The sequence below is a fragment of the Mchenga conophoros genome, linkage group LG7, assembly GCF_057382185.1.
Source record: "Mchenga conophoros isolate Kocher_MC1m ecotype Shallow Benthic linkage group LG7, M_conophoros_male_GT1.1, whole genome shotgun sequence".
Taxonomy (NCBI): domain Eukaryota; kingdom Metazoa; phylum Chordata; class Actinopteri; order Cichliformes; family Cichlidae; genus Mchenga; species Mchenga conophoros.
The window spans coordinates 51,556,989-51,576,344 of NC_140532.1; the positions used below are offsets into that span (position 1 = coordinate 51,556,989).

The following is a 19,356-nucleotide window of genomic DNA, read 5'->3' on the forward strand; positions in this document are numbered from 1 at the left end:
TTCAGGTTTCATCTTGCTGGTTTTATCAGCATTCACATCATCAGGAAACTCTAGTTACACCTACAGCCATACATGCATAACGTGCCTCCACTTTCTGACAAATGATGTGCTATGATTCAGATGTAAAAGTGGTTAATGCAATACTTTTGAACCATTTTTATTAAAGCAAGAAGTCAGCACTTAAATCACTTCCTTTGATTTAAGAATCCACTGGGCTCCTGTACAAAGGCCAAGTTACAAAAACTATATCACTGTTCAAATACTTACAAAACTAACCATCTGAAACTTGCTAACCCTAAAATCTTACCAGTTTAAGACAAGTTTTTCCACAGTGAACAACTCAACACTTGTGCCCAGTGTAAGAAGACTTTTAATTGCTTTGGCGTCGGCAAAACAATGTGTATCTTAACAACACTAAATATGTAAAATAACCACCAGACGAAAGACAAAGTATCATAATGGTGTTAAAACATGTTATGTGTCAAAGTACCAATTTCACAGTAAATACTGTTTGTTAAAAGAACATTTATACTGGGGAGACAAACACAGTCATAAATTACTTAACATGTAGGAGAAGAAACCATGTTAGAGATAAATGGCTGGCTTATGGAACAATATGAGGAAGACAATTCGACAAAGACAAATAACCAAATATCAGGTTACATTTTTTCAGTGGCATACAAATAATGGTTAGAAAAGGGGGAAGAAAAAAAAAAAGAACAGAAAAAATAAATCCACCATATGTGAACCTCACTCACTCAGAATATTGTGGAAACCAGTAACAAAAATACATCAGACACTTCAACAAACATCATTAAAACTCTCACCAAACACTAAATGATAGCATCTCACGGTTTTCTTGAATTCATACACTAAAAGGACTGCTTGAACTGAACACTAGTGTGCACTCCCTCCTCCAAACTGTGTAAGCTCTACAGTATCTGCATTTTGAGGCACTTGGAAATAATATGATTGTACGATGTGTAGTATAATATGTACATCTGTTCTGCTTGCGTGCCTGTATGTCAAACTTAGACTAGCGGTTCTAAATAGAGTCATACTTACTGCTTTTCAAGCCACACAAGGACACTGAAAGTCAACAACATGCCTTATCCTTTTACTAACATTGTGACTCACAAAGTACAGCAAGTACACACATGTACACCAGTGTGTTTTTTTTTTATATATCATAAAGTGGGAATGATAACTTGGTTACTCATTCCAGATCAGTACTTTGACTCAAGAGGGGCTTTAGACCCAGAGGAAGTGGGTAGGGCTTGAAATCTCTGGCATCTGATCTGAAGCGAAGATGTTGACCAAGATAAGCCTGGCAGGAATGCATGAAAGAGTGCTAAGAAGAGTGCAAAAATGTGTTGGAATAAACTGTTCATTTTCCTTGTGCTTTTCCAAAAGCATAGTGCTCTAAATCATTAAAATCAATGTGTCAAAAAGAAAAAAAAGAAACAGACCGTGGAAGCAAAAGAGACCTCTGGAGAATTTTAAGTCTTCCCTTAAAATGCAACCATGAAACACACTACAAAATGTAATTTATCAAGCTGATTACAAGTTACTATTATCACTGCTACATTTTAATTAAAGGAGGGAAAAAAGAGGAATAAAATATTCACAGTCAAACAATTTTAGTGAGTTTTGGGCTCAGTCTTTCAAACAGAAAACTCACACACATCATATATTCACAAAATGACGTTCTTGATCACTGGTCCCACATGAACACGACACTCCACATTATTCCACATAGCTATTGATGGTCCCTCAGCTCCTTTAGCAGCATGGAGGCCTGACACTTAAGGAAGGCTAGCGATGTCCCGCTTTGGAGGGGGTCCGGCCGGCTTGCAGGGAGAGCCATTGGCTTTGTCTTCAAAAACCAAAACTCTGTGGAGAGAGATGAGTCATGGGCAGTTAACACAAGATCTCCATTTAATGTTAATTTGAGCGTATCCCAGCAGGGAAGTTGCACCCTCTATAGGTCCATCACAGGACCAGCAGAGCAGTATTTACATCATTGTCACCATGCGTAATTGCAGCTCAATGCAATTACGCATGTAAATATGATGAACATGGCTATCTGAAGTTCAAACCCAGCCTCAGAAGGGGAACAAAGGTGATTTAGGAGAGTGTGAACATGACAGGTTGTTGCTGGTCTGGGTATTTCACTTTTAAAGGCTGATCTACTGGGATTTTCCCACACAACCAGTTGTAGGATTTACAAAGAATGGTCTGAAAGAAAATATCCAATAAATGTTGATGAAAATCTGTTGTTAATATAAGAGGAATATGGCCAGATTGCTTTAAGCTGATAGGAAGCCCAGAGCAACATGAATAACCACTTTAACAAAGAATAATAAAGAACATCCCTGAATGCACAACAGGGCAAACCTTGAACCAGCTGTGCTACAGCATCAGAAGACCACTCCTGTCAGCTAAGAACTGGAAAATGAGGCAACAATTGACACAGACTCACCAAAACCGGACAGAAGTTTGGATAAATGCTGCCTGGTCTGTTGGTTTCTGCAACATTTGCCCGTAAAAGCATAGCTCTACCCTGTATCAACAGTTTAGACTAGTGGTGTAAAGGTGTGGGAAACGTGTTCATCACAACCTTTGGACCAATTAGCACCACCTGAGCATCTTTTAAAACACCACAGTATTGTTGCTGACCAACTCCATCCCTTTATGACCACACATCTTCAGAAGACAAGATAATCTGTCATGTCAAAGCTCAAATCATATTAAACTGGGTTTTTGAACATGACAGCAAGTTCAATGTGACCACCAAAATCACCAGATCTCAATCTAATAGAGCATTGGAATGTAGTAAAATAAGAGTCACACCAAAGATGTGCAACTGGCAAATCTGCCACAACTACGTGATGCTATCATGTTAATATGGAGCTAAATCTCAGGAATTATTCTGCACCTTGCTGAATCTGTGAAATGGAGAATTAGGACAATTCTCAAGGCAAAACAGTACTAGCAAGATCCTAATAAAGTGCCTTGGCATGTTCCCTTCAGCACCACGGAGAGAGGCATAAAGACTGTAAAATATTAATTTAGATGTAAATTTAAAAGACTGACAGTAGACACAGGATGTAGCAGTCAGGCAAGAAGCAGCTGAGCAATAAGTGAAAGGAATGGAATGAAAGGAAACCACAAAAGGACCGAAGGCAACAGTGGTTCAGACTGGACACAGCACAGTGAGTGATCTGACAAGAGCTATTCAGAGCAAATGCCTGCCTTTAACTTCCTTTTTTGGAAAACTCTGCAAAGCTCCAGTAAGCTCATAAGGAGTAATGATCCCAGTGACGAAACAGGCACTCAGCAACTCAAACTCTGGCACATTCCTCTGACCACTACTCTCACTCATTTTTCTTCACACTTAGGACTTGTCTGCCATTCTACCCGTCACCACTAATATTCATCAATGTAATGTTTGAACTGAAGAGTTTTCATGACCATTGTGACCATGTTCTGTCAGCATAAGGATTTGTGATTTTTACAGAGATGAGCACACATCTGTATTTTACCCAAAGTGCAAGCATATTTTAAAAGGGGTTGAGGTGGGAATTCTGGCATCTTAATAGCAGATGGCCAATAGTTTTAAAGGGAGCGACTCACGTGGACTTTGATGCCTGTGCAGCCAGACCAGCTGCAATAACATTGAACAGACTGTTTAATGTTATGGCATCTATGTGTGTTGTTTAATCAGTGTGACTTTATTATCTGATAAAGACTCCATTACACTTATCTCTTCAAAGAGCAAGGTTTCCTTTGCTGCTCTCCTGCAAGACCTTTAACAAATCCCTACACGGCTCATTTGTCAATCAAAATCTTGGTCTAACAAATTATGACTGTGTCTTCTTTTGTACTTGTGCACTGCACTAACACTAACTTAGCCCAGTTGCGGAGCTTGGTGTCATTCATTGCCCTCTAATTACAACCAAAATCAATTATTGTCCTGCCAAATGCTTTGAATAACATCAGTCTAAAGCTGTTCCGTGGCCTCAGCTTCTCCCTCTCATATCCTCTCGAGACCCCCCCCCCCCAAAAAAAAACAAAAAACCCACATGAAATAAAAGCTATACTATACGCTCCTTCTGAGGTATAGTCTCAGCAGCATATTAAACATCAGGTCCCATAAGGAGAATCGTGTGCCAACAGCTGTCTAAATGACTCGGGTGAAGTTTGTTGTTTTGTGTGCTTCCACTTGTCTTTGCACTAGGATGATGTCAGCGTAAATGTGCAGTCATATTCGTTGTGTTCCCACTAGTGCTGTCAGCATTAATTTTGTTAAAATGTTGCCATGTTGCAACGAGCTTAGCTTCTGTCTTGCTAGCTTGCGCTGCGCGCAGTGGATCTGCACTCGACAGTGCAGCCTAGGCGGAGTAGTCAAACGCAGATCCACTGAGCGCTCAACACAGACAGCATCGTCAGAAGAAAAGTTGATAAAATAAAACATTTTGTATTGTTCGATACATATGCGTACGGAACCGATATATCGAACAGTTCAATATCGATACGAGTATTGTTGCACCCCTAGTTAGTAGTTAACCATACAGATAATTATTTCATTTTTCTGTAGAACAAGAAATATGATATGCATGTATTACATATATTAGAAAGTGTAACCAAATACTGATAATGATAAATGTTATTTCTGGATGCAACAACAGTGTTACTAGATTATCAGCAAGCAGACAAGAGAAGCAGGAAGGGATTTAAATGTTTATAAATAGCAGCTGTGGGATTATGGGATACACTTTTGAACAACATTTGAGTGTTGTTCAAAAGTGAGGAGGAAATGCTATGCATTTTCTCTGCTTGCTGTTTTTCAGGATTATAAGATTTGTCTGCTAAAGGGTCCAGCCAGCTTAGTCCAGCAGAGCTGACACGCAGCAGCCATTACAGGCTCTAGCTCCTGTAGGTTGACCTAGTGCAAGGCTGCTTTAAAAGGCTTACACTGGCTACATTAACACATTTAAAAACAGGTGCACCACTTTATCCCCTGGGGAGCATGAAAAAGTTATTACATATTCTATAGACACCATTTCTATTGTAAAGGGTACATTTTAATGACACAGTATGGTAAATTTTGGTGGCTTTGTCAGGCCTATGCAACCATAAGTGGTTAATCAGCCTATTCTCAGTACCCTAAGATTAGGATCCCCACTACAGAGAGGGATGAGCTGACTATGGATAGGCTACCGAGATGGGTTTTGTTATCATGCTGATTAGCAGCCAATGCAGCATGTGGGCTGTGACATCATCCCTTGTCATCCCTGAACCCCCTGCTGTTTAAGGAAGCAATTGGCTGACACAGCACACAGTTCATATCCTCCCTATTAGACATGTGAACACAAGCAATGAACCAGCACACAGTCGTACATTAAACAAAATATCACTGTTAAAAACAAAAACAACCCCAAACACACATGCACACACACTAAAAGGGGGTTTACTTACAATTTGAGCACAGCTGAGCGCTTGCCAAGCATCATCTTGACAAAGTCCCTGTAGTTAATGGTGTTGCTGCTGCCGCCTGTCACCTCCACGATCATTTTTTTCAACTCCAAGTGGGTCTTGGGCACTCCCAGTTTCTCCATCATCCGCTTGAGACCCATCAGATCTGAGACAAAGTGGAGTTGACAAATGGATCCACGATTAGCAGAAAAAGGTGAATTGCTTTCCTATTTATGTACAAGTCTTTCTTTTCCACAATAATATGAAGAAAAGAAAAAAAACTTTCAAAAACGCTAAATTACATCAACACCTACAATAGACTTGACTAAATTTACACAGAAAGTTTCAAGCATTTATCACACAGAGATCGTTTCTGTCTAACAGTTTTATAATGTCTGCTTCTGACAGAAATACCATTTATTTCAGCTGGAATGAGTTTAAAATACATTGTAATGATTTGGTAAAAGTGCTTCTGAATCACAAAGATATCTGTGCAAAATTATGGAAAACCAATATTAATTGTGCAGAGACCAGAAAACTGAATAGGGGCTAATATTCAGAGATATTTTGCTGACTGGGGAAGTTTTATAGGACATACAGGAGCTTGTTTTAGGAACCGCAAACAGATCCTGACACTACAGTTGGCCCCACACCCGTTTCAAAACCTTCCACAACAATGGACAGAACAGTCTCACTTCCCATGCAGCACACAGCAAAGTAACATGAGCCTGTTTAAATCCTGCGCCCACTGGGGGCAGACAACACACACACAGTATTAATTACTGTTGTCTCATGTCAACATGGGCTTGAGCGACAGTTGTTATCTGGGTTGTTTTTTTTACTCACCAATCTCTCCTTGGTCGTTCAGGTCAAACTCAGCATATTTATCTGCAAAACAAGCACAGGAGATTATTACCAACAGTGGTAGTTCATTCACCATCCCCCACACACATACACACCTCGCAGTACAACACTAACAAGCACCAACCTCCAGAGAGCATATTACATGTCAGCAAAACAGTTAGCACACTCTGCCCAGTGATCTCAACATCTTACACTGTGCTGACAGCTGACCTAGCAAAGACACAAACAGCTGATAAGGACAGGTGGGTTTTTGTGTGTGTTCTCCCACATCTCTGAGCAGGAAGCAAGCAATCTGGCAGCTGCAGGGAGCCGTGGCAGCCAGATTAAGAGTCAGAAGGTCAGGAAGTTAAAACAGTACTTCAAGTTTAAACAGAGTGAAAAGAAAGATGTTTGGGCCCAAAATCGCCAAGCACAGCAGCATACAGACAGTTCATGGGCTGTGAACAATCTCAGCCCACGAGGGCCGGTGTCCCTGCAGGTTTTAGATCTCACCTTGGGTCAGCACACCTGAATCACATGATTAGTTCGTTACCAGGCCTCTGGAGAACTTCGGGACATGTTGTTGAGGAGCTAATTTAGCCATTTAAATCAGCTGTGTTGGTTCGAGGACACATCTAAAACCTGCAGGGACACCGGCCCTCGTGGACTGAGATTGCCCACCCCTGCTCTATACTCATTTCACTATAAAGAAACAAAAGTTGTAATTACTGAACATTCGAGACACTAACACATTGTCATTGTTGAAAACACTCCCTTAACAACTCCTCATTCGTGGTTTCAGCTAAAGAAAAAAAACCCTTGTTATTTATGCGATAGAATAACTTGGATGTATGTGACCAAATGTTACAATTTTTTTTTTTTTTTAAATTAGCATAGAACAATATTTACCATTAATACTTGGAGGGAAACTCTTATAATAAGATGCAGTGAAAACTTTAGGAGAAATAAATCTAGTATCATCAATTTAGTATCCTTCTAAACGTCAGTTAGGGACACAATCTCTGCAGCTATGATGGTGAATAATGATCTGAAGAGTTGATGGTTTTGGCAACATTGTGACATCACGAGGTAGCTGACCTGTGACCTCTTTGAATATAAAATGTTGAATTGAAATTTCATTGGTTTTTCTCGAGTCTAAGTGAACTATTGGGTCAAATCTGAAATTCCTCAGGAGATATCACAATTGTGAGAACGGGACAGATGGAGGGATAGCCTGAAAACAACGCCTCCAGCCGCAGCTCTAACGGGAGCATGAAAATCTCATCTAGGACTAAAACAAGTCATGACTTTCATCACTGATAAATCAGACATTTCTTTTCTTTTCTTCCTATTGAAAAAAAAAAAAAAATCACTTTGCTGTATCACACCAAAAGAAAACAATTCACACATTTTAAAACATGGAATTGAAAAAGTCGGTTGCTTTTTTTTTTTAAAGCTTTCATTTCTAAACTGGGATGGAATGAAATGGAATTGGCCTAAAGATTACTCTTGGTATATCGTCTAATCTAAGTGGTTTTAACCACAGACAGGCTTAAGAATAAATAGTAATTACTAACCACTGGATTTGCATTCACTTATAAAAGCACAACATAAACATGTCAATGAAGTGACTGCTTCTTCGGAAGCGGACATTTTTCTGCTTCTGCCTAAATTTTTCTGTTCCCTTTTCCCTGGAAGAGCACTTTAGTCAGATTACACTTGCTATTTCTGTACCACAATGGGAGCTCTGTGTGTGTGTGTTGGGAGGGACAGAGAGAGGGTACTGTGTTAACTGAGCGAACCCGTGGGGAGTGGGACGGGACAATGCCGACCCTGTTCGTAAACTCTGAGGAGTGGGCCTCCGCACACACATGCGCACACACACAGCAGTTTTTGAGTGGGCCACTTGTCGTAGCGCAGCCTGTTGATCATCTGCAGCCACAGAAAACGGCTCAACTGCACAAAACTCAAGTCTTCAGTTGCTCCTCCAGACCCAAATTCTTTTGGCAAGTGATGCTAGAAAATAAATGGCATCAAATTCTCAAGAAAGCCTTAAATATACTTTATTTTTTACTTTTCTCTGACATTCATAAGGAGGTCTGAAGTGTAAGTTTGATTTAGACAAAGTTGTTTGTCTACCACCCACTTAGTCAGCTCATCAAAAGGGATTTTCCATTTTTAAAAAAGGAGGGTGACTTGCTGATAAAATAGCTGCAATGGACGGTGACCGCACTGACTTCCTCTGCCACTTTGGCCAACAGATAAACACAAGGATTTCCCATCACTTTAAAAGACCCTAACCCCCAGGGCAGAGGCCACTGTCAATTAGCTTCTGTTTAGTCAAAATAAAAACAGCCCCCCCCCCAAAACACAACTTCAGTTTTCTTTTTGGTTTGTCTGAGAGTGATGAGAAACAAAAACAACCTGTGGAACTCTAAGCAAAGGTACAGTGCTAGTTTGTGTCTGTGTCTGTGTGTGTGTGTGTGTGTGTGTGTGTGTGTGCGCGCGCGCGCGCGCGCACTAATTCTGAGCAAATGCAGGCTACATACTTTAGCTCAATCGGTAGTTGATTATCAGCACCATCTTTTCATTTTAGTCCCAGATTAGTCTGTGTTTACTTTGCCAAGTGGCCACAATTACCAGGCAAGCTAACAGGGGGGACTAACACGCACACTTTACACTTTTTTAGAATTTGTGGTTGCAGAAGTTTGTTTTATTTAAACTTTTTAACTGTAATCGAGTTAATGGGACTGAAAAACTCAGACACAGGTTGATGCGTTCTGTCCTCTTTGCGCTTCATTTTGGGCAGCAGTGGTTCAGGGGGTAGAGATGGTATGACTGATGGACTGATTCCTTAGCTACTCCAGTCTTCAAGATACTGAACTCAGAGTTTCCCTGGACACTTCTCCACAGCAGTGCGTTCACAAATGTTAGACAGGGTGCTTGGGTATGAATGTGTGTACTGATGATTCGACACCGATACTGGTATGTATTGGACATGGCAGGAGTTGCATCGGTGAATCCCTTGGGCTGAAGTAGCTAGGGCTGTACTCTCCAGGTTGATTAGTGGACTGGTTTGTTAACACAGTCTCATTTGACCAAATACTCATTTGTTGGATAACTGCTGCTGTTAGAAGGAGAAAAGATCTGTACCGATGAGTACAATTTATGTATGTACAATGCTTGAGACTAAGGCTCCGTTCACACTGCAGGTCTTAATGCTCAATTCCGATTTTTTGATCAAATCCGATTTTTTTGTTTGGTTGTTCACACTACAAATAAAATGTGACAGCAAACGCGCTCTAATGTGAACCGTTCACGGCCCTAAAGCGGCCTGCATGCGCAAAAGAAGACATCTCTCACTCACTCACACTCACACTCTCACTCACTCACTCACTCTCACACACACACACACACACACACACACACACCTACCTCTGTTTAGACTCAGACCAAACAGTATTGTTTGATGGCCCTTAATATAAAGACCTGTTTCGGACTTTACATTTTCCAATTTTGCTTGAAGTTTTTTTGTTATTTAAATATGACCTAATAATTATCCTTATTGCTGTTTTAGAGAGGAGCAGTGCTTCAAAGGATAGCTGCAGATTTCTGTCAGAATCTGCAGATTAAACAGTACAAATAAAATGTTCACATTTCTCCAATGTTGTCTTCCAAACAGTTTCACTAACATCTACACTGGATGGCCAGGAAGCGATCACGATGTCGTCGGGCGCTTCTCTGGCGCTGATAATAGGCGTCTGTCTTGTGTCAGTGACGAAAAAGACGTATTTAATGCGACATGACCATTCACACAACAGTCGCTTTCTAAAACATCAGATATGTATCGGATTCAGTACCACATACGAAAGTGACCCAGATCGGATTTGAAAGTATCGGATTTGTGCTGTTCACACTGTCATACTATGATCGGATATAGGTCGCATAGTGTCCAAAAAGTCAGATTTGATGCACTTTTGCCTGCAGAGCGAACGTAGCCTTAGAGTGTGAGAATAATAGAATCAATACTTTGATATATTTGGTCTAAAAATTGTCCCCATCCAAAATCTGGGTGTAAAACTTAATTTTTCATTAAAACTGAAAAAAAAAATTCACAGTTGTAATTGCTCAGAACATGAGGCTTATTAGTGTTATTGCTCATTAGTTAGAGTGCTGAAATCACCTGCTGAAAAAGCTCTATTTTAAAAAATCATATTAATATTGGAAAGCTTATATTGGTCAGCTCCAAAACTGTTATTTCTGTAAAGTAACTTTGTTAATGTGATTTAATATGTTTCACACACTATATTTTCATGTTTTTTAGATTTCATTTATGTTAATAAGGCCAGCAGCCTGAGTACCCTGTGGCTGATTAATTTAATCTAGTGACTAACTGATAGGAATAATTACATTCAGCCATGAAAGTAGTAACAAGTGTCCAAAAACCAAACAAATCAATGAAAACTTCAATATAGAGTCACCTGAATATGCAAAATTAATTAAAAAAAAAACCCCCCAAACCTGCATTGGGTTTTATGGAAGTGTTAAAATAAAATAGGACTACATTTTATCTTGGTTTTTTTTGTTCCATGTGCTGGGTTGCAATGAGTCGATCTGACTGGTAGTTAAAAGTAGTGTGACCTTTAAGCCTCTGGGACAATGTGGAAAAGACGGGGGGGGGGAACCCAGCAAACCTCCCAGGACCCTGGTGCTTGGTCCCATTTCTGTTTATATATTACTGCTCCATTTCCTCCAGCAAGCATGCAATGTAAGTAGGACACTGGAGCATTTTTTCTTCTTCATTGCAATACTTACGCTGTTTTTTTACAATAAACTGCGTTTTTGGTCTGATGTGAAACCGATTAAAAAACTCACACAGACTGTAAAAAGAAAAAAAAAAAATCTACATGCCTTAAATGTAAACGCAATATCTGTGGAATGGGGAAGGAGTTCTTTTCTAAATTGTGCAACCTTTATTCCTGTATTCAGCAAGTATCAATGTTTTTACTCCTGTTCCCAGGAGCTAGGAGTTTACCCAGGAAAGCTCCGAATATTGCAACAACAAGCAGAGTCACGCCCCGGCACATTCCTACCAGGCCACTAAGGACTTGGCCTTACAAATGTTTTAGAAATCACAGCATTCTGTCTTTCCCACAGAGAAAAACAAAATGCTGAAGACTAAAGGATTGTGTGTGTGTGTGTGTGTGTGTATATTGCCTGCCAAGTAAAAAAATATTTAAGCTAAGACAAAAGCCAGGAAAAACCCCAGCCACACCACCGCAGATAGCCATCAGCTGAAGGAAGGGCTGGATTTTCTTACTTTTGAAACCTTCCAACTTTTCAGCCAGGTCTTCTTCATCACTGTATTTCTGGTCTTCCAGGTACTCCTGAGAAAGAGGAAGGGGGTAAAACAAAAGTGAAGCTGGTCATAAAATACAGGTTTTACAAGTTTAATGAAACTGGGACTACTTTTTCATCTTCCTTGTTAGATTCCAGCGAATTCCCCACACATAAACAGAACTTTCAGCACACCAAATCTGACTGTGTCCTGTCCAAATTTTGAACTGGAGACCAACGACTCCCTTTACTGTCGTCACTTATCACCGCGTTCATTAAGTGGAACACCTCGCAAGGGTATAAAGCTGCCAGAAGGGAGCTAATGTAATAAAATTATAATGATGCAACATGGCGTGTGGGAGTCATCCACAATCCTTGCAGGACAGAGCGAGAGCCAGAACGACAGAGCGTGCCGTTGTTCTTCGTGCTGACCTCAGTGTGTCTATCGAACTTGCAATTAAGTGTAAAGAGGATAAACACCACGACTGGACCTTTATCAGGGATGCCTGACTCAGCTGTGCTGAATCACACAGCAATTTCCCACACAGAAGTGTCCTGCTAGTCATTTACGTTATGTAAACAAAGGGAGGGCCAGTTTTATGAGTCGTGAAAATCTATAAGGAACGGTTAAACCGAAATACAGATATATGGATTACACTTTACATCTATGAGCAAATTACAGTCATTTTATTTTGTTTTCGGTCATGAAAAACAAGAAGAATAGTGCCAAAATTTCCTTGTCACGTTTACATATCTTGCACATGTTATTAGTTCCTCATTAATGGAGCCTTAATAAGAAAAATAAATAAATAATAGAGAGTGATGCCAGAATACAGAACACAGAAGCTGAGATTTGAGATCGGGAACTACAAGATGCAGTCATGATAATACAGCGGAATTAAATGGATGTCACTGTACAAAAGAAAATCCTGGATTTAATCACAAAATAACTGATATTTTTAGACAGAGCCGCTTAGAAACCAGGGGTCATTTCTCTAATGAACAAATAAATACAAGCAGTGCGTAGTGGCAACTGGGACTGCTGTGCAAATACATTACTGTCACTGGCTCCTTTCCAAGTGGCCTGCCTTTTTTTATTTTTATACATATATGTGTACATTTTGCCGCAGCAGTGAGCTGATGACATCCAAAGCAGAGGAGGAAAACAGATTACACAGATATCTCGTCAAACTACGGCTGACGAAGCGTGTTAAACAAAGAGCTCATTGTAACACCTGTTTCCCGTCGGCACGAAACGCGTTTTAAACGTTTCCCACATTGATATAATCGGGACAGAGGGAGACGTTCACGGTCCTTTAGCACGGAGCTGTGTGACAGCATGCAACCATTCAACAAGTGCACCCCAGACCCTGCAGTTGGTGACGGAGGGAAATCAATAAAAATGCATCATCAACAGCATGTTCACGGCCAGCTTCAAAACACGAGACAGTGGCGTTTTGATTTCTAATTCACCGCACTCCTGAGACAGTTACCCGGGAATGCACCGAATCCTCAAAAACGAGGCCAAGGCCAAGTCAAGTGTGCGCGAGCTCATTAAAATTCAAATTACCGTGAAGTGCCGTTAGAGAAGCTCGCGGCAAATAAAGAGAACACGCGTACCTGGTTTATTTCTTCCAGTTTTTGCCTTTGCTGGTCTTTTAACAGCCCGAAGGCTTTTCCACCTGCCAAACAAAAGAAAGTGAGGTTATTTTTTATTAAATAGCTGGTTAATACTAACACAGGCTTAGCCTGGACGGTAGCCGGTCGGCCTGAGATGCTCTATTGTAAAGACTAACATTAAGCTGTAGCTAGCCACAGACATAAGCAGATGCCCGCTAAAGGGGGGCATGGCAGTCCGTAACCATTTTATTTATTACCTTGGAGATTTTTACTTGAAGGCATCCCGGAATTTATCTGTGATGTAAAAATCCAGAAAATGAAAAAAAAAAATTCCGAGCCAGAAGGCTGCCGCAACTGTCCGCCTGGGAGATACTCCTATTTAGAGAATGGGCTCAATAGGCCACTCACTGCACCGGTGTCAAAACATACACTATTATCAACGGAACATCCGATCAGTCCTTTCAAAACAAAACGTTGAAATCCAAGAAAGTTGATTCTGTTCTTCTGGAAGTAGTGTTTTCAGTGGGAGAAACGTCACGCTGAACTGGAGAGCGACTCCTTCAGTCTCAGCTGACTTTATAAACAGCACATTGGCATAATGACCGAAACTATACTATAGCACCAGTGACTAACAATGAGGTCAGTTTCATGATCAAATTGCCATGACTGCAATCGCACATTGTAAGATGGTAAAAGAGTTACCCTTATGCCCCCTCAGCGATTCAGAGATGGTCTTTCCCTTTTCACCTAAATGGCCTCCTTGACTCCCTGCACAAACCACCATTCCTTCCTGTCCAGGATCTGTACATCTTCATCACTGAAAGGGTGACCACTGGCCTGTAGGTGTGACTGCAGAGCTCTTCTGTGTTGTTTCAGAGTTCTAGCGTGCGGTATGTTGATGTTCGGATTCTGATTACTTAATCGGTTGTTAAAATAATGAAACAGATATTAATCATAGACTTTCAGCTTTCCAGAGCTCAATGTGAGGTCGTGAAATACCTTACTTTGTATTGTTTTGCCAAACGCAAACGCTTCCCACTGAGACATATGGGCACAATCTGCATCAATGTTACGAGTCTATTTAAAACTCCACGCACATTACATGGGACAGCCACATTTCTTCTGCTTTATTAACAATTTGCTCTTATTTTGAAAGGTGAAATATCCACATTCCGGTATCACGACGCAGAAACGCTCCTCTCGTCAGTAAGTGATGCGCTGAGTAAACTGGAACGCCTTCGCCATCACGTGGCCTCTGAGGAATCTGCTCACAATAAATCCGTGACCAAGACAATACACGGGCAGTGAAGGGTAAATATCCACATCGGAGCAAACAAGCTGACTGGGATGAATTAAAAGGTGAAATAAATGTGCAGAAATACATTTGAGGTAAGGTATCTATACAAACATCTTTTGTGAAACAATCGCTCTATAGTAAAAAAAAAAAATTGCATTAACATATTATTCCGCAAAACTGGATTTCAGCACATCCAGTAAAATGTTAATTTACTCCCCTGATTTAATCTGACTCGCCGTCCTTTCATTGGACGAGGCTTTACACTCGTGTTAAAAACGACGTTTTTGTTCCACGTGTAACACATTTTGTGTGAATTTTAACACGTGTAAAAAAAAAACACCCAAAAACCAAAAAAAATCTTTCAAAACAACACGTGTTGTGTTAGATCTGACACGCCATGTTATTCAGGCACCAAATGTGCTAAAATCTAAAACATAATACAATATTGAGGAAACACAACTTGTGTTATATATGAAAGTACATGATGTACAGCATCAGTGTGGAGGAATTTTAAGGTCATGCCAAAGAATCTCAACCTGATTGAAGTCTAGATGTTAACTAAGCCACTCCAACATCTTTATTTTATTTTATTTTAATATTATTTTGAGTCATTCAGAGGTGGACTTGCTGATGTGTATTGTATCATTGTCCTGGTACATGACTCAGGTGCTCTTGAGCTTCAGGGTGTGAACTGATGGCCACACATTCTCCTTCAGGATTTTCTGGTAGAGAGCAGAATTCATGGTTCTATCAATCACAGGACTGACAATAAACTGGACTGGGCTAAAACACCACTGCAGTTTACAGGAAGGGCCAGAGCTGTTTCTATTTTCTGAGGTGGCTGAGGTCTTTTAATACCTGTCGGATGCAGAGGCTTTGCTAGTCTGTTGTGGCCAGTGCTAGCCTCATGCTGTTGCATGCTGGGGCACAGTACACACTGCATAGTGCACACCCTTAATATCAAATCCTCAATAGAGATAATCATTATGATAAGGACAATATGTGTAATATCCTGGATTATTTATAATCAGAGCTGTGTATTTATTAAAGCTATTTTGTTATATTTTGTAATTTTGTAATTATTTTATTATTTAATTCAGTTTGGTAGTCTTGGTAGTCATTAGTGCCCTTTTGATAGGTTCCTCAAAAGATTCACAACTGTTCCCAGCTGTAGAAATGGCTTTGTGACGCTTTCCAGACCGATAGATGGCAATGACTTTGACCATCCTCTGTTTTTTAATTAATTAGTTAATTGTTTCTTCACTTTGTCAGACAGGTTCGATTTAAGTCATTTTTTTATTCAACATGTTTGGCAGTGGTCAGGCCAGGGTGTGGCTAGTGAAATAGAACTGAGATTATCAGCAAATTATATTTACCTTCATCCAAATAGCCTTGATAAATGAGATCGTCTTTTTGTTTTTAAACTGCATTGTCTTTAGTCAGGTTATTGCTAGCTAATATTCAGATTTGTATGATTAACACACTTAAGTGTGACAGATATGAAAAAACAAAAAAAATCAAGAAGGGGGCAAAATGTTTTTCACATATTCTCCGTCAATACTAATGCAATGCCATTATAATTTAATTAGATAACAGCCACATTAAAATGTCTGGTACATACATTGCTCATGGCATTAGGCCAGAAAATCAATAATCTTTACCAAGCTCAAAAACATTCAATAGCCCACACTGACCTTGTGCCAAATTTCATATTGCTTCCCAGGAGATATCCAAACTTAGAGAGTGATTGGTTGTGTTTTTATTGAACTGTTCAAATAAAATTCTAATTCTTTCCAGTTACACCAGTTCATGCCGATCAATTCAAATAAAACTCCATCGTCAGTAATATAGAAATTAATCTCTACTTTCAAATTCCTCCTTGAATTTTCGGTGTTGCTACTGAAACATTGGCCAGAGAAAATATAGTCGTTGCAATTTGTCGCCCCCTTGTGGTCAATTTTGCAAAGCCCTACAAATGAAATGTATGTTTTTTTGTTTTTTTCAGGTTACAGGTCATTATTTTTTATGTTTTTCTTTTTTTTCTGGTCAGCTTTGGGTTGCATATGGTTAGAAACACTGTAGATATATGACAATGCCATAGCCATGTTATTTGTTTGTTTCGGTGTTATTCAGATAAGATAAGATAAGATAAGATAAGATAGAACTTTATTAATCCCTCGGGTGGGTTCCTCTGGGAAATTCGATTTCCAAAAAAGCACAGCATCGACAGAAGTTACAGAGTTATACACACACACATATATATAAATACAGAGACAATATAAATAAAATATACGAAGGGGATAAATAGAATAAATAGGAATAAAAATAAAAATAAAAGTGAATTCATGCATTTATTCATGCATTTATGTATTCCCACTGAACATTATTTATGATATCAAGCCACTGAGGCATGCTTGATGGCAGAGAGAGCATAACAGAGTATATGGAGAGCTATATAAATCACTTTCTCTGTAGCACATTTTCTGTGCTCATGTGCTCTATTTCTGTTCCTGTAGGCCTGTCAGTACTATTTATTTAAAACCGACCGCTGTCTGTCATTGCAATGACTGAAACTAGACAACTAGATACAATTAATTATTGCGAGTGATTATGGTGCAATTACTGTCCATCAAATGCTGACAAATTTGCATAAAAGTTGTAATATTAGTATGGTAATTTTATTTTAAGGTATAACACAAATGTCACCATAATCAGAAAAAAAAAAATCCCTCCATTAGCAATTAGAACAGATCTTGTAACATATGATCAACAGCTGAACTGAAAAGAATCAATCTGCATTTAGATCATTTAGATAATTAGTGGTTATTTGTAGAAACAGAACAAGAGCAAGATATACATCTATGGTGTTTTTTCATTTAAAGTAAAACAAATAAACATAAATAAATAAAAGCACATATAAGCTGATAAAAACTTATGTTTTTATCAGCTTGTGTATTATTCAAAACAGCTGGTTTTGGATTGTGGTTGAAGAAACATGAAAGTTTTTATGATGCTTCAGAAGTCCCTTTTTATAATGTTTTGTCTAAATGATTGATCAAAATTAACATGACTGCTACAGGATCATATGGTTTCATCAGATAATCAGCTTATAAATCTTGTTTTTTTGTTGTTGTCGTCGTCGTCGTCGTCGTCGTCTTCCTGATTTAATGTGTTTTGATAATGTCAGAAGTGGTTTTGCCAAACATCATGATTTCACAGTAAGCTGACCTTTTTGGAGTGAAAGTGAATTTCATATCATTGCATTTGTTTCCTATTAGACCAGGTGTCAATCTCATTTGAGTTTATGAACCACAAACTATCCAAAATGCTCTCAAGTGGACCGGACCAGTAAAATCACTGCATAATAAAAATAATATTTCTCTTTCTTTCATGTTGAGAATTACATTTTGAAAGCATTCACTTGGGTCAGAACAACAATATTTACAGCCACATGCCAAAGTAATAAGAACCTTTTATACCATTACATTAGAACTTTGCCAGACAACAGAAAGCATTATATCTTGTTAAATTACTTTACTTACCTAATGAGATTTAGCAATCTGACATTGCCAGAATAAGTGATAATAATAATCAGAATGCATGTTATTGAAAAATTAATTGCAGTTAATTGCAAGTTTCTCACATTGCCTTTGTGATCTAGTGGACCGAATTTGACTCTTTCCAAGACAGTTGTGGCCCCCAGGGCACATATTTGACACCACTGTACTAGTTAAGTATGGAACATTTTTGGCAAAGGTAACTTATGAAGTTTTGGGTTATGACCAACAGTGTTTATGAGGTCAAAAAGACATTGAGCTTGATCACCAAATTCTAATAACTTCCAGTTCACGTTCACAAGACATTCCTGAGATACATTGCCTTCAAAGGATTTCAATCCAGAGACAATCCAGGAACATAATACCTTCAACCACAGCTGTGGCTGGCGCAGGGAGAGAAAAATAACTCCCAGACTACTGACTGATAATGAAAATAAATGTTAGGTGCAACCCCAAATCAAAGAGTGACCACAAAGTTGCAAGAAAGTGGCCAGAATCAACCCAATAAAGACTCCAATGTGGCCCGCTGAACTGCTTTGGAAAATGTAAAGGAGAGCATAAATTTTGGACTTTTCACTAAGTGTGACATCTTTTCCTACTAATAAAGACCTCTCTGGGCTATTCAGACTACACCAAAGTAAATAAGTAATCGAGTAATAATGAAATGACAGAAGAGTTCCTGTTTTTCTTACATTTCTTTCTTCTGTTTTTCTAATTTTGACATCCCTGCACTAGACAAACAAACAGCCAGCTGATGTGGTGAGAGCACAGGGAGGAAATAAAGTCAGATCACATCAGTTTTGCTTAGAAACCTGAGTAGCACAGATACCTCAGTCAGCTTTGTAGTCTATATATTTTATACCAAAAATATAGATTTCAGTGTGGACAATCAGGGAAAGGAAACTGCAAAGAAGTTTTAATTGGCTAAGCTCCGTCAGTGGTGGCACCGGACGTTTGAAGAGTCTGGTAGTGTCAGTCCTTTTGTCTTAAGGGGTGTCATTTTCACTAACTGTGATATAGGCATTGTCAAAACTTCTTGGAGTGTAACTGGGGGCCTTATTTTGCCCGATTAGCCTTTTTGATAAACTTGAATGTGTATGTGTTGCTTTTTTTTTTTTGCTTTTTTTTCTGCAAAACATTTTGAAGTGTCTCACTTAATTGATTGGATGGCGCTTATTTGCACATGGAAATTCAGGGGTGATATTTGAAAAACATCACTTCTTC

At 39.2% G+C, this 19,356-nt stretch overlaps 1 protein-coding gene across 1 annotated transcript; it reads right to left on the minus strand.

Annotated features, from left to right (window-relative positions):
• Positions 1-347: 347 nt before the first annotated feature.
• On the minus strand, positions 348-13,713 carry aif1l (allograft inflammatory factor 1-like). Its single transcript, XM_085280051.1, has 6 exons — positions 13,536-13,713; positions 13,279-13,340; positions 11,642-11,708; positions 6,325-6,366; positions 5,482-5,644; positions 348-1,893 (listed from the first exon to the last, which is right to left on the minus strand). Exons 1-6 carry the CDS (start codon positions 13,558-13,560, stop codon positions 1,806-1,808), a joined length of 447 nt encoding a protein of 148 aa, XP_085136177.1. The 5' UTR covers positions 13,561-13,713; the 3' UTR covers positions 348-1,805.
• Between the last annotated feature and the right edge of the window lie 5,643 nt (positions 13,714-19,356).

Coding starts and splice junctions, on each gene's coding strand:
- aif1l (XM_085280051.1), bottom strand. CDS start 13,560: ATGCCTTCAAGTAAAAATCTCCAAG. Junction 13,341..13,535: donor TTCAAGTAAAAATCTCCAAG/GTAATAAATAAA, acceptor TTTGTTTGGCAG/GTGGAAAAGCCTTCGGGCTG. Junction 6,367..11,641: donor AAAGTTGGAAGGTTTCAAAA/GTAAGAAAATCC, acceptor CTTGTTTTGCAG/ATAAATATGCTGAGTTTGAC.